General features: G+C 36.2%; 1 protein-coding gene across 3 annotated transcripts in view; it reads left to right on the forward strand.

Annotated features, from left to right (window-relative positions):
• The window catches only part of Eys (EGF-like photoreceptor maintenance factor), a 1,135,848-nt gene that overhangs the window by 995,157 nt on the left and 124,023 nt on the right, over nt 1-16,668 (forward strand). For all 3 annotated transcript variants that reach the window (XM_078019814.1, XM_078019816.1, XM_078019815.1), the window contains exon 24: nt 8,415-8,587. In XM_078019814.1, coding sequence (XP_077875940.1) covers nt 8,415-8,587 — 173 coding nt within the window. The remainder of the gene's footprint in view (nt 1-8,414; nt 8,588-16,668) is intronic.

The following is a 16,668-nucleotide window of genomic DNA, read 5'->3' on the forward strand; positions in this document are numbered from 1 at the left end:
TCTGTCCATTCCTATTTCCACTGAGTTTATCTATAGTTGTGCTTGAATTTCTGCACATAACTCAGGGTCTGGTCAGGAGTCAGCTCAAAGGCACAGAGCTTTTCCAAGCATGAGCGAGGTCTTGGGTTTGGTCCCCAGCACTGAAAAAGAAAAAGTAAACAATATCATGTGATTAACTTTTAAGAAGTAAAGGGTACATTAAAGATTTCAGGTGTAGTGTAGTGGATATAGGAAGACATTCCTATCACTAGGGCTGAGAAAGAGAACCCAAGGAAGGAACAAATTGAAACACACACACACACACACACAAGCTGGAAATAAGGCAAGTCAGGGCGACTGTGGTCATTCGATGACAGTTCACTGAAGAGCCTCAGGCCAGGACTGGAAGGAGAAAGCTATGCATTGGGGTGCTAAAAAAAACTTATTAGGAAGCCACTTTCTGGCACTCCTGAAACTCACTGGAAGCTGCCCTATAGGGTGTTAGGGAGCTCACTGAGAAATCACCCACAGTAGTGCTCCTGAACTTGGTAGAATTCTGCTCACCAGAGCACTAGTAAAACTGATTAGACCACCCACTAGTGGGCAGGAAAGCTCCCTGAAAAGCCTGAAGGGCAAGGGAGCTGCTGAAAATTGCTGGGAATCTGCCCACTAGGGCACCTGAGTTTCTAGCTGGGATTTCAGATGGGGCATGGGCCAATTCTCTTCCTGAGGAAGTTCTGCAGAGTCTTGCTGGTGGGGGGCGAGCACAACTGAGTTTCCTTCACATGCCTCCACCATAACTAAGAAGAGAGGGAAGTATACCCTCTCAGGGAAGGAAAACCCCTTTTTTCAGCATCATACTAATAAAGCTTAGCATCCTTTCAGTTGGCAAAGGGGCATTTTTGTATCACAAAGAAGGGCAATAAAAGGTGGATCTGGACCTGAGAGACAGTAAATTAATAACTGGTACACTCTGTTCCAGATTTACTGCTCTCTACTATATTTTCCATACTGTAGTCCTAAAATGATAATTCTAAAACATAGTATGATTACTTCCCTAACCAAAACCCTTTGATGCCTAATGCTCACTGATAATTGCTGCTCAAAGTCTTAACAAGGTCAGAGTCATCTTGTATCTCAACTCAGTCCTATTTATGCTCTATGCTTCAAATACATTGCTCTGATTAAAGTGGATGGAACAACTGTTGTGTTGAAGGAGAAAAGGAATCAAAGCCAAAATTAATGAAAATATCTTGCCAGATAAGTTTGCAGTGTTATTTAGGATAATGTAAATATGTAGTCTATGCTACAAGGAGGAAGCCCCATGAAATGAAGATCTACATTAGGGCCCAAAACAAGAAAATGATCTCTTGCATGGTAGTAAATATTGAGTGGTGAATTTGATTTTGTTTCTTATAATTAGGCCCCTAAACTTGTGTCTGATTTTAAAATTATAATCTAAATAAACCATGTGGTTTCAATAGATGGCATTATACATCTTGCCCATTAGTAATCTCTGGTGTGCATTGCTCAAGCCACTGATTCTTTATAAGAAAATTTGGGACAATTCCAAAGGTCACCTTCTTGTTCTCAGTGACAGAAAACACATACATTAAAAGCAAGACAGCTGAATCAATGTATTTATAGGCAAGAAATCTAAATATCTTTCTTTCTCTTTTCTTTATTAGAAAATTATAGCTATACATAGCAGTTGGGTTCATTTTGACAAAAATCATATATGCAAGAAATTTGGTTCACTCCCCATTCCCCCCTCACCTTACCTTTCCTACCCTTTATTCCCTCCCCCTCCTCCTAATCTCCTTCCTGTATTCTACTAATCTTTCTTTTGCTCCTCTATCTATTTATTTTTGATTGGTGATTTCTATATATACATAAAGGTGAAATCACTTGTGGTGTTTTCATTTATGCATATAACATGATTTTATTAAATTCATTTTCTGTTTCCTCCTCTTTCCTGTCCCTCCACCCTTCCTTTGATCTACCCTATATTTTTGTGATATCTAAACCCTCTTAAACAAAAGTTTAAGCATAAAAATTCAATGGCAGAAAGAATGTGGAATAGTGAGAAATTGCAGAAACTTACATTTCTCATTGCAAATTCAACCTGGGAATGAAGCCATACTCAAAAGAATGTTCATAAATATGTACCTTTCTAGAGAATTGGTATATACTATTCCTTGTGTTTCTAAGGAATACATTTTCTATGCAATTTTGTAACTAGATCTTAATATCTTAAAGGAATAACTATAACATTGTATGCTGTGTTTTTACCTTCCTGACAATAGGTGAATCCACCATTTGAGATATGATTAGAAGTTGTATGTATATGAACGTTATTAAAGTCAAGGGAATGGGTTGTTGGCTTAAATATTTTAAGAGAATTTTATTTCTTGATAATATGAGTTAAAATAGAATATTCAAAAGCTTAGTCTTAAATAGCTTCCAAATAGGCACATAATCTTTACAGGATATTACCTGGGAGCTCCTGAGCTTCATAAACATATTATTTACTGATTCTGTTATATTAAATTCCACCCAAATTGCACTTACCATTCGTGAGACTGGAGACTGACTAATTTTGCAATGAGAACAGAGGCACAAATTCTATTATGAAATTGTTATTTCAGCACAAAACCTAATCATAAGACTCTAAGATAATTTTTATTTGGAGGAGGTAATTTTTTTTTCATTGCTAAGGATCAAACCTAGAGCCTCACACATGTTAGGCAAGTAAGTGCTCAACAACTGAGCTACACACCCAGCCCTTGGAGGCAGTAATTTTAGAAATTGAAATGATACATTTATTCAGTGAAAAATTACTAATGAATTATTTAATTTTGTCACTTGTCATTATTCCACACCTCATCCTTCTTCTGCAGCCCACTGCACCAGGTTTCATCACATTGCTCTTACCCTACCACTAACTCATGCAGAATCAACTAGTTATGTGCTTCATCAATGCCTCTTTTCCCTAGCACATAATGGGCAACTGATAATGCCAAACAGTGTGCTGGACACATTCTTTTACATATCCCATTTAACTTATTTTGATAAATGGTCACTTTACCCCCCATTTGGGGTTTGAAAATTTTTGAAGCTTCTCCCTTGAAAGCAAAATTTTTACTCCATTTCATAAGGACTAAAGAGTCACAAAGCAAAAGACAGGGAAAAGATGTCTCTTCCTGGACAGGAAAAAAAGGGAGAAGGAATTCCATCAAAATAGAGGAAACATCAGTGGATTAGACAAAGGGGATGAAGGGAGAGGACAGAAGGATGAGGAAAGGGAAGAACTGTGTAATGAATCTCACCAAACTTGCATGTGTACATAAATGAATGTCCCACACTGAATCCCAACATCAAGTATATCCACAGAACACTAATTTTTTTAAAAAAACTATAAATAAATTTTAGAAAGATCATAGTAGAATAGAGGGAGGGGACCAAGGGCATGAAGAGGGGTAGTGCTGGGGACAGAAGTAGAGAAAATTATATTTCATGCTTTTGTGATTATGTCAAAGTATATCCTAATATTATATACAACTAAAAAGAATGAATTAAAATTTTTTGAAAATAAAAAGAATATCTCTTCCTGAATAGAAGGTCCCAATACTTTTGCTGGAATGGAAATATGATCATCTTTTTTCACCAATGAAAACTTCTCTGTGAAAGGAACCATGGTTTTAAGAGGAGGGAAGGGAGAAAAGGAGAGAGGAAAAAGGAAGAGGAAAGAGAGAGAGAGATTTTTAACATAAATTCAATTTTTCCTCATGAAATACCTACAAGACTGCATTGAACATAACCTAGAATAGGAAGAAAAAGTTATGTTTATGTTGTTTGTGAATTCTCCTGGTTTTATGTACTATTTCTTCTTATATGATTTCAGCACATATATGATTCCATAATTTACCTCTTTGTTTCTTCCTTTAGTAAAAATCTTTTCATATTAAAAAAAATTTTGTACCAGGATATTTTCCCTGAGCTCTCTGTTCATGGGTATATTAAATAGACAGTGTTTTTCCAAGCTCACTTTCTAGGCCACCGTGAAACAATTTTGGTTTTCCATTTTTCTATCATTTTCATGCTTGGCTACTTTTCTAAAAAGTTAAAAAAAAAAAAAGAAAAGAAAATTGTTGAATATAGTGATGCTTCCTCCTGCAGAAAGTAGTAAGCACTTAGGTAGCTCCCCAAGAAACAGATAAAGGAAAGCTGTCCATGGTGCTGGATCTCAATCTCCAACACAGCTGACAGCTCCTCCAACAAGAATTCAAGAATTGTGAGGAAGAATCCTGCAGAGAAGGGGAGGAACTGCTCTGTAATTAGCCGACTCTCTGTGATGTTGTGAAATTCATGAAAACAGAATGAAAGCTTGACTGGAATCACAGCTATTTGGGATCTTATTTGCATTCTCTCTTAAGCCTGAAGTGCTATAAATAGAAAAGTCTATACATAGCGATGAGTTGTTTCCACCAATAGTGATTTCATGTTTTAGAAACATCTAGAGACATTATTCATAAAGATCCATTTCTGCACACTTTCCCACTGAGAATCTCCCTCTCTTGACACTGCAGGTGGCCAACTTTGAAATCTGCTAATGATCCGTTAGATACAAAGAATGCAAGAATTATTATTCTTTAAGCTAATATGTGCAGAAATCCTTTTAGTTCTAGAAGATTTCCTGGCATCTGGTTATGTTATATAAAAACCAGGCACCTCTTTTAAACCAAATTTTTTTGTTTTTTTTAATTAGCTAATTTTTTCTAATAATAATTTTTAAAAATAATTTTAAATACCCATAGAAACTCAATGTCAGTCACTCATTATGCTTACCATACTGTAGACTTGTAATCTAATATTCTGTAGCAGTTAAAGTGCCAAAACATACAGATATATTTAGATGCATGGTATTTTTTTAAACTTAGTTTTAAACCAACTGAGTGAATGGTTTCCTCCTTCATGTTATAGTTAAGTGTAATTATATATGCAGCAGACTACATATTGTGCTAGTAAAGTAAAAACCCTCTATAATCTTTGTATCTTGATATAGAAATATCTTGTTTTCAGATATATATTAGTTAAAAGTTAAAATATAGTCCAAAGAGTAATAAAATTATAATGCCCTGGCATCACGCTAAGAACTCAATAGTAACGAATGCCCATCAAACTTTACTCTTAAAAAGAAAAGTTGTGCCAGGGGGTTGCCTTTAAACTTAAAGTAAACTATACATGAGGATTACCTGATGACTTTAAAAATACAAAATCTTGGCCTCACCCCAGAACTTCCAGATCAGAATCTCAGGAGAGCAGAGGAATATGCACTTTAAAAGCCACAGAGAGAACTCTCTAGTAACATCTGTGATTGGACCACAGATAAGCCTCAGAAACTGCTTTCATAGGAATTCACATGTTACAGAGCTGAAGTTTCAAATTCTTGCTGCATCTACATTTCTTGTTACACATGCTGTGTGTTACAGAGATTTATTCATGTATTGTCTTCCCCAAAGACTGTAGAAGTGAATCTTACTAACTTTCTGGCACATGGCTCTATCTGCAACATATGTTGCAAATATTTCTTTCAAGCAAATATTGCTTGAAAGAAACTGGCAAAAGTATGGTATTCTGGTGCACAGGTAAAAACTTCACCAACAACTGGATTCTTTTCCAGACCTACTTTTTATTCATAAAAATGTCATGACTTCCTTGGAGAGGGATTTGTACTACAGTTTCTATGTGGTTTGCTGTTCTTATGAAGGATAAAATTTTTAAAACTTTCTCATATAAAAAATATACATTTCCTGTGATTACATTCTCATATAACTTGTTATACTAAATAGTGCCAAACAAATTCTCAGCAATGTCTGAACAAGATAAATTGGGCAAAGAAGGATGATATTGTTTCAATCACTGTTTCTGAAAGTCTACTGTTTTATATACAATCCATCAATGGGTATTCCTTTTTCTGGTCAATGTTACCTTCTGCTTCAGGATGTGGAAAAGCATCAAAGTGGCTTAAGTGACAGAGAAAATCTCTGAGTTTGTAGCTTCTGAATAAGTTGGATCTAGTAATGGGAATCTTTGGCAAGATATGGATAGAAGAAACCATTAGATTCACATGTGGTACAGTCAGTAGCAAAAACAGATTTTAAAAAGTCTACTGGTGAAATATCTGGCACTCTAGTCTTTTGAAACTTGAAGGTGTAATTCAAAGTGAAGTACACAGAGGTGCCATCATCAGGAAGAATCTCCAATGGTTAAAGTTGACAGTCACTAATGAAAGGCTGAGAGACATCAAGATGGGACAAAGGGCTGTACACTTGCCCTTAGAGAGCCAGAAAAGGTGATTATCTCTGTCCTTGAACTATTTTCTATAAAACCTATATTTCCCTCTCCACCGTATCTGCCTACTGATGCACAAATAAACACAGTTGTCACCACACAAATTAATACAACCAACTTCTCACAACATCTGATGAAAGCAAAAAGGAAAGGAGACTTGGTTTACCAATAGGACATAAAAATCATGTTGTCCTTGGTTTTTAACAGAAAAGCACCCTTTCTGCACCTCAAATCTATTAAGATCTATGTGATCAAGGCACTTAATTAGTGTTCAGATTGGTTTTATTTTCAGATACATGGTATTCTCCTTTGTCTTGAAAAAAAAAGTTAATTTTTTACACTCCTAGACATTATTCTAGAATGGAAATTATCGTAATACTGATCTTTAACCTTTTCCCCAACCTTGAAAACCTATGTGATTTTATATGTTCATTACGTGTAAACTGCTATGAAATTGCCCTGAAAGTTATAAAAGGAATAAATTACTGATGGCTTAGAGGATTAGCCTGTGCATTTGTAAACTCTGAGGGTCTCCAAGCCTTACATGCCAACAAAGCTGTTAATACATAAACTTTCTCCATAGCACTTTATCCCACTAACACAAAGAATTAATATAAAAATAAAAACATTTTTAGAAAAGTAAACCCTTTCACAATTCACTTAAATACTATTTAGTATAGAAGAAATTGTCTTTTCCTGTGAGCAAGTTTATTTTAGATTAAGAGAGGACTGAAAAGGAAAAGACCACAAGACGAAAACAGCAAGAGAGAAATACCATGGTATAGGTAAGACTACAACCAGATTAGGAGGCTGAATAATAAAGACAAAATATGCTAGCTTTCTAATTATGGAGGCTAGTTCTGGCAACTATCTTTAGGAGCTAACGATCATAATGAAAGGTAAGATATAAGTAGGGGAAAAAACAAAGATCCACATATGGCAAGGTGTGTGGACTAAGGAAATAATGAGAGAGAAAGAGGAGAAAATAACATCCATATTGAATGAAATTTATATTATAGAAAGTGGCAAAAAACTCAAACTAGCTTAAAAACACAAAAGAGGGTAGACTATGTGTATTCATGTAACTACACAATAACAGCTGATTCTGCTGCCCAAATAATGTCATCACTAACCTCTCTCCCCCAGTCGCTCCTATTTCCTTGCTAGATATTAGTTATCTACTCTTAGCAAGGCTTTCCCTGTGGATGAGCAAATGCCACTAGCAGCTTCCCAGCAGAAAAAGAGCACTCTCCTCAGAGTTTAGCAGAGGTCCAGCCCCCAATGCCAGGCAGCCTGGTGTGCCCCATGTACCCATCTTGCACACTGTGAGTGGTAGCAAGAATAGAGTCTGCCCCTTGTAGACAACGTGGCTGAGAATGATGGATGGGTGGGTCCTGCCAAGGAAACTGGGGCTACTGTTACTTTAAAGAGGGGAATGGATACAGGGAAGGCAGAAATAACAGATTCTAAGTCACTTCCCCCTCCTGAGAATGCTTTCCTGGCAAGTAAGAGGAGTATTTTTTCCTGAGCTCTGCTTTCATAGACACTCACAGCCTGGGGCCACCAAACCATATTTTAAGTAGGAGAGTTGTATAGTCATTACAGCTCCCCACTGTGCCTTTTTTCAGAATTACACAAGTGCAGCTTTTGGAGGACTTTGCCCTCAATATAGGGAGCTTATCACAGCTTAAAATTCTCCTCTGAGCTTTGAGCCTGAGATGGCTTTTCCTAATAGACATTTGAAGCACTTTATTGAAGCAGCAGCACACATATTTAATGAATCCCTGAAAAGGCACCTAGTGTGAAATAAAAGATGAGATAAATCAAAAACAAAAATAGATGGCTTAAAATAGCTTTCATTGCTTCTGACAATCTATAAAGCTGTCCATCTGCTTTCAATATAATACACACAGATAAAAATACTCAAACATTAAAACACAGGAAAAAGGGAAGGAAAACTCCACTTATTAGACAAGTTGCAATTTTTGTAGGTTTATTTATATATGCATGAGTACATGTGCATGTATGTGTATAAAATATCAGTTATTTTCTGATTTTTGAAATTGTTTTTCTTTTCTCAGTGATAGTGACAACTGGTTTTGTGAGTGTCCAAGGCTGTACTCAGGGAACCTGTGCCAGTTTGCAAGTTGTGAAAACAACCCATGTGGAAATGGTGCCACCTGTGTTCCCAAATCCGGAACAGACTTTGTCTGCCTCTGTCCGTATGGGAGATCTGGACCCCTCTGCACTGATGGTAAGACATTAACATGTGGCACAGGCAGAGAGAGATGAAGAGGACAGAAGTGACTTAGAGACATAAAGGATAGCACCTGGTGGATCAAATACATCAGATTCTTTTCTTGGTTCTTTTCAAATTAGTTGAGACAAGACTCACTACTGACACTGATCACTGAGCAGGTGTTTCTCATACCTATCACGTAATTGCAAAAGACATAATGAGCTTTCCCTGAGGTTAGACTGCAGAAAACCTATGCATTATAAAATCTTAAAGTCAATCTAATAATAAGAAAGTAACAAGGAAAATCAAGAGCAATACATGGAACCAAAGTATCTTATATCATTTTGGCAAACTGAGGGCATAATAGTAATAACATATCATAACCCAATTATTTCACATTTAAACATAACAAAATTATGACTTGGTTATTATATACCAAGAAATTAAATCATGAAGAACAGTTCTATGCCTCTCCTTAGGAAAATTCAGGATGTGTAAAGCCTAAATTGTACAAAATAACAAGATGCTATATGATAAGATTACTTTAAGAAGCAAATTGTCTAAGAATTTAGTGTTAGTTTGATATCAGCATGAAATCAATGTGTATATAAATACTTTCAGAAATAATAAAAAGTAACATATTAATATTTAATCAACACAGGACCAGATCTGTTTCATCTTTATTTTTACCATAAGGTAATAAACAATCTGGGAACATTGGCATGTGTCTGTAAACTCAGATGCTTGAGAGGCTGCGACAGGAGAATTGTGAGTTTAAGGCAAGCCTGTGTCAATTAGCAAGAACCCATGGTATTGGGAATCACACTCCAGAGCTAATGCTTGGCAAGTGCTCTAGCACTGAGCTACTTCCCCATCCCCTGAGAATTTTATTCAGTGTGAGGCAGTGTTATACTCGATGTTAATCAAAGTCATTTTATAAAAAGAAAAACATCGTAGACTGCATGAAGTTGAAGTCTTGCCCTTTCCTATAAAAAACCTCATGTTTCTAAAACATAATCATTTCATTTAGATAAAAGTTTTTCAAATGATGGGTCCATTCCCAGTCTTCTGAGAAATCTTCATAATTCTTTCCAAAGTGGTTGCACTAATTTGCTGTCCTACTAACAATGTATGCGTGCACCTTTCTCTCCATATCCTAACAAGTATTTACTGTTATTTGTATTCTTGATGATTCTCATTCTAATTGGAGTGAGATGAAATCTCAATGTCTATTTGATTTGCATTTCCTTAATTGCTAAAGATATTGATTTTTTCATATATTTGTTGGCTATTTGCATTTCTTCTTTTGAGAAATGTCTTTCATATGCCCATTTTGATTAGGTTATTTGGTTGGTTTTTGGTGGAGTTTTTTTGAGGGGAGGGGTGCTTTTCAATTCTTTATATAATCTGCTGTCATAAGAGTAGCTAGCAAAGATTTTTTCCTTTCTGTAAGCTCTTTCTTCAAGGCCATAGCTATCCCACTCCTTTATATTTATCCAAAAGAACTAAAACCAGCATACCATATGAAGATGATATATGCATACCATCATTTGTAGTAGGGCAATTCACAATAACCAAGGTATGGAACCAGACCAGATGACCCTCAATAGACAAACAGAATAAGAAAATGTGGCATATGTACACAAAGGGTTTTACTCGGCCATAGAAAAGAATAAAATTATGTCATTTGCTGTTAAATGGATAGAACTGGAGAACATCATGCTAAGTGAAGTAAAACCAGATCAAAAAGTCAAGGGTTGAATGTTTCTTTCATATATGGAAGCAAGCGAGAAATAAGGAATTTTTTTAAGGGGGAAGTGAATCTCATGTAAGTAGAAAAGAAATCATTGGAGTAGAAGAAGGGAATAGAGAGCACATGAGCAGGGATGAGAAAGGGGAGGAATTTCAGAATAAAATTGAACAAATTTTGCTATGTGAATATTTGAGTATATCACAATAAATTTCTTTTTTATGTATAACTATAATGCACAAATTTAAAAATGGTTTAATAGAAGGAAGACCAATAAAGTAGAGGTAGGGGATCAGGGTGAGTAAGGAAAAAAGGAGAGAGAGTAGTTCAGGGGATTGAAATGGAGCAAATTATGTCATATGCAATTCATAAATATGTCAAAATTGAATCTCACAATCTTATAAAACTATAATGCACTCATAATAACATATATTTTAAAAATTAACAAAAAATATTGAAAATGCAATTGGTCACAATAAATTTGATTACTAAGGAATGAGTCATCATTTTGCTTCCCAGTTGAAGATTGATTAATCATATAAAATAAGAAATGAAGATTTATATTTATATATCTTCACATATTCATGCACCAAAGAAAAGATTGTTTATTCCCATCTCTTGGATTTCAATTAGGGTTCAAAAGATGCAGAGATTTATTGATTTTTGGTACAGGAAAAACAAAACAAAATTTATTAGACTATAAGTGTAAGTAAGAAAAAAACTCCTGCATGTACCATCCAGAGGAATTTCTCAAAATAATCAGCCTATCCATTAATATGTACTACAAAGCTACAAATCCAGGTAAAGGTATCAGAAATTTAAAGCCCTTATACAACTTGCCCGCTAATTGAGGAGATGAAATAAAATAAAAATGGTTCAAGACACAAAAACAAACTTCTGAGAAGAAATTATGAAAGAAATAAACCGTAAGTGAGAGGCAGTAACTATAGTGAAGGGCGTTATTGTAAGACAGGTTGTCAGGACAACAACTCTCAAAGGAGATATTTGGATGAACACCTAAAGAATAAGGAGCATGCCACATAAAACACAGGAAAAGAACTGTCCAGATAGAAGTTTCAGAAAATAGAAGACAAAGATTGAACCTGGGCTTTTGGAAGCATAAAAGGGTGCTGGGACAGGTATGTAAGCATCATAGTCCATTTGGGCTTCTGTAGCAAAATACTATAGACTGGTTGCTTATAAACAACAAACATGTATTTATTTCCCCATCACAGAAGCTGAGAAGTCCAAGGTTAAAGTGCTAGTAGATCTTGTTATAGTGAGGGCTGGTTTCCTGGTTAGTCCTCCCAATATATCCCCAGTGATACAGAGACTATCCAGCTGGTTTATAAGGGCACTAAACTCCTTCATGAAGACTTTGCCCCATGACCTAATCATATACTCACAAAGACCACCCTTCTGAATATCATTCTATTGGGGAAATTTTTTTGACATATGAATTTGTGGAGACGTAAACAGTCGACAGCAATGAGTAAGCAAGGAAGAAAATCACAAATGTTTTTGCCAGGACCTGGATCATAAAAGGCCTTAGAAATATGAGAAGGTTTTGGATTTTCATTTCTAGATGTCTTAAGAAGCCATTGGAAAGTTTTAAACAGTCATTGGTGGGTCTTAAACAGACTTACATGTTTGGCTTAACCCATTTTGACTATAACCGAAGAGATTTTGGGATGGCTGTCATAGTAGTCATGATAAAAGATAATTAAGCATAGAACAGAGTGATGGCAGAGGAGATAGAAATGACTGGGTGCATTTGAAGTCTGTTCTGAGAAAAAAATTGACAGAACTTGCTGGGAAGAGTGTGAGATGGGCAGAACCATGGACAACATTTAGATTTGTTTTACTTGTGTGAACGGCAGAGTAGATGGTGCTGCCATGAGGAAGAACAGGGACATAACAGAGTATTTTATAGGAGATCATAGGAAGGCAAACCAGAGTTTATTTTGTGAAGATGAAGAAAAAGATGCCTATTTGACATCCAAATGGAAAGGACATGGAGACCACAGGATGTATGATGGTGGTGCTCTGAGGAGGGACAAGGACTGAAGACATTATTGGGGAGTCATCAAACAGAGATGTAGGTTAAAAATATAGAACTGTATATTGTCTAAAGAGAAAGTACACAAAAAGAAAAGACAGTATAGATACAGAAAATAACTTAAATGGAAGGAGGCAAATCCTAGAGAATCCCTCCAGGATTCCAATCTTCAGGGTTTTGGTGGAGGAGATAAAGCCATATCAAATATGAATGCCACCCTTTGACAAATGCCCCCATCATCATTCAGCCCCTAGGTATTGCTCCTTGCATGATGTGTCATTGTGTTCACCTGAATTCCCCTCAAAAGAAGAACCTCAATAAAAATTTGCATTTAAGTTGTTTATTTTGGAAATATAAAACTCCCAAGAAACAGGAATTAAAGCCTTAGAAAGAATAAAATGGGGAAAGAAAGAAAAGTCCATAGAAAAGCAGATGTGATGTTGAGCATGGCCAAGGGCGATTTTGCTTGATTTCATGAGGATCTTGGGAAGAGCTATATAATGGTTTTGCCAGAATTATCTGCTCAAGAATCTCAAGAAAATACCACTTAAACATTGGCTCTTGGTTCATTTTGATTGAGAGTTTTCCCACAGGACATTAATTTTCCCACACTTCTAGATTGTCATGCAATACTGGTGATACTGCTGACTCTCCCAGGCTTCTTAGGTTAGGCCTAAGTGGAAGAGAAACTGAAGCTCAAGGAAGGAGAGCTTAGTACATTAAGATCCCATAATAATCACTGAAATGTCCACTCTGGTTTTAGCTTCCTCCAGGAGCCATTTTTACATCAAACAAGAATCGATACTTTGTATATTCCACTATCTAGTGTGAGGTGATACCCCAAATCATCTCAGACCATTTACTGTTACTAGGATGACCTCTATGAGAAAGTCCAGAAATGCAAAAAAAAAATACTTATTGGAGAAAAGCATAGAGCAAATTAATAAGCCTACCTATAGCAAAACTAAAACTACACACTAGAACAAGCACAGAATGAGATCTTTCAACCTTTTTGTTAATACCAGAGGATGAAAAATCAAGTTTATTTCATCAGCAGTTGGTTCTCCTCCATTGCACTTTTCTTTCAAATTATGTCCACATCTACCATCCTAATATATTCTTTGGGGAATAATAGAACATGTAATTCTAACATTTTCTACCTTGCTGATATTTCCACTGGGGAATTCATTCTGGGGTGAGGGTGGCAGTGATGAATAGAGCGAAGGCAAACAAACATTGCAAATGGAAAATTTGCAGCTGTCTTCCCTTGTAAAGAGCTTTACTTTTTACCTCTGCATTCCTCATTCTCACTTCCCCTTGCCTATTGCAATAACGTATGATTTATTCTTGTTTTCTTAGCCACATCATTGCAAAAATAAAGAGGGAATGTTTTATCTTGTCTTTTTATCCTCATGTTCCTATGGTAAATATTTCTTAGGTAATTTACATTATCCTGCCAAACTTGGATATCTTCATGGGAAAACAGCCCTTGGGAAAGACAATAGAGCATACACCACTCTGTAATAAATCTGCCTGGGTTAAAATTCCCACACCACTGCTGACTAGCCAGCAGAGTGGCCTTGGACAGATCATTTGGTCTCTCTGTACCACATCTTTAGTGAATCTAATAATAGAATCTTGTAGAGTTCACAAAAATTAAGTCAGAAAATGCATGTAAGTGCTTAACACATCACTGAACATATAGAAAAAAAATTGTTTATCAAAAGTGGTCAAGGTAGTCCTCCTCCCCTACAGGGCACTGGTACCACTTGTCATTGTAGGAAAGAAGGCTGGATCGCCATCGTGACTGAAAAGAAATCTCTCTAGGATGTCAATGGAAATTAAAATTAATTTCCTTTGAAGAATGATTTCAAGTTGATGACACTCTTTGCAGTGATTAAAGACACACGAGGGTATTACAAAATCAGGGAGAAAAGCAGCGCTGCAGGGACATGGATAATCACCAGGCTATTTAAGGACAAGATACCTCCGTAAAGCAGCTTAATGTCAGGCTGGCATTTTGTAATGGCATATTTCAAGTACACGTAATTTTCTGTCATGTAAGCTCATAACTCCTTTGATGGCATCCACTCTGATACGATCAGGCTTCCTCTCTCCAACTCAACAGCTGTTTCATTACCCTGCTGTTCAAAGCATCTCAGGTTCCTTCATTTCCAACAATGTTTAAATCTGTATTTTCTAGCTCATGGTGACAAAGAAATGTTAAAAGATCAAGCCCAATCCCAGAGGGGAATGAGGTGACAAGGGCAATTGTGGCCACACACGAAAGTGCTCAGGAAAGTGATTCCTCCTGCTCGGAGCTGAAGGCAGCCTTTGAGTGGTCTGCATTTTTCTTCTTTAAGAGCTGAGGAAAATTGCCTTTCCTTTTGCTCAGTGGGAAGATGAGCACGGCCTGTCTTTCACGTTTCCCCTTATTTCAGCATCTGTAAAGAAAAAAGTTAGGTTGACACATATAAAAAAAGCAGCACTTAAGTACATATTTCAATGTACACTGAAATGTTCTTGAAAAATAGTTTTGGTGGACTCCTGCTCCCTAACCCATTGACATCTTGAATTAATACCTCTCTTTTATCCAAGTGGTAGTCCTAGCAGAACAAAGTTGTTTATCATTCCAAAGTTATCATCAGTCGTACTTTTTGTTTTGTGCTTATAAACACAAATATTGGGAAATATTTCCTGATCAAAGGTTTTCATTGGATTTATAAGTTTCATATGTCTGTTTAATGACAGAGCTTTTCTCTAAAGGCATTGTCTTTCTACCAATGACTGGTATTAAGTTTTTATTAAAACAGATATGTAATTAGATATATTAAATATATGTAAATATAAAAACATAACATGCACAAACATGCATCATATATATATACATACATACATACACATACATATACAAACATAAAATTAGAAAATATCGTATTTTGACTTGGAGAATTATACTAGTTCTAGAAGAGTCTACTAGTTGTCTGTCTAATATATTTTGTCCAACTTTTTCATTAATTCACCCCTGATATTATTTGGGACAGTGATGTACCCAGCTAAAATTTACCTGCCTCCCTTAAAGCAGAGTGTAGCCCTGGGACTATGTCCTGGACAATCAAACACGTGCAGAAGTTTTGACTGTGTCATTGACCTTTGGGAAACCTCCTTAGGAGCAGTGTGCCCTGTCCCCCCATCCTTCCTCCTTCCTGAAGCATAGAATATAGACAATATGACTTGAATGTCAGAAGCCATTGGAATCATGAGATAACTTTGAGAATAGAAGACATATGCTAGGTTGATTCATAACACGTAGCTCAGAAGTGAACATCACACAGGGTCCACTGCTGACCAACCATGAAATGGTGCGAACAGAGACTGAAGAGAAGATGAGAGGGAGGCATCTAATGCTCCCAGAGAGAGAACAGAAGTTTAAGGATCTTTGCAATTCAGGGAGTAGAGGAATAGGCTTTAACTGTGGAGAGATATAAGGTGTATATTTTGGTGTGTGTGTGCTTAAGATGAGAAATATTTGATTATATTTATGTACTATTGATAAGATCCTGAGTAAACTTATCTTACTACAAACATTCATGGGACATACATTATAAAGTGTTTTTTTTTTCCTGTAGTCTCATTAAAAAACATAATTTAACAGGTGAATAGAGACATACCTAAGAGCCTTACTTTGCAATGGTATGTACTTCTGTGAGCCTGAATATGTCTGTGAGTTTGTTGCCCATTTACTTATTATTATAAAGGGTCTATGCCAGTTTCTCTATTGTATACTGGCAAGTTTTATCTGGCCCCCTTTTCTTTTTGGTTGTTGTTGTTTTTTTGTACTGGGATTGAACTCAGGGACACTCAACCACTGAGCCGCATCCCCAGCCCCATTTTGTATTTTAGAAACAGAGTCTCACAGAGTTGCTAGCATCTCACTATTGCTGAGACTGGCTTTGAACTTGTGATTCTCCTGTTTCTGCTTCCCAGGCCGATGAGATTACAGGATAACGCCACTGCTCCCAGCTCCTTGTATTCTTTATAGGAAATTATTGGAGTTTTGTTGTTGTTGTTGTTGTTGTTGTTGTTTTACAGACAGCCTATTTTCATGTGTAGAAATATTTTTGTGAGGAATGTTGAAAACTTATGCATTTGTAAGTTCAAATCGATCAATTGGTTGTATTTGTACTTTGCTTTTTTGTGAAAGTATTGAGTGACATTTTTTTTGAATCCTTACTTTAAATAAAAAAGGTAGTGAACATTAAAAAAAAAGAAGAAGAAGAAGAAGAA

Source organism: Ictidomys tridecemlineatus, chromosome 8 (genome assembly GCF_052094955.1).
Source record: "Ictidomys tridecemlineatus isolate mIctTri1 chromosome 8, mIctTri1.hap1, whole genome shotgun sequence".
Classification (NCBI taxonomy): domain Eukaryota; kingdom Metazoa; phylum Chordata; class Mammalia; order Rodentia; family Sciuridae; genus Ictidomys; species Ictidomys tridecemlineatus.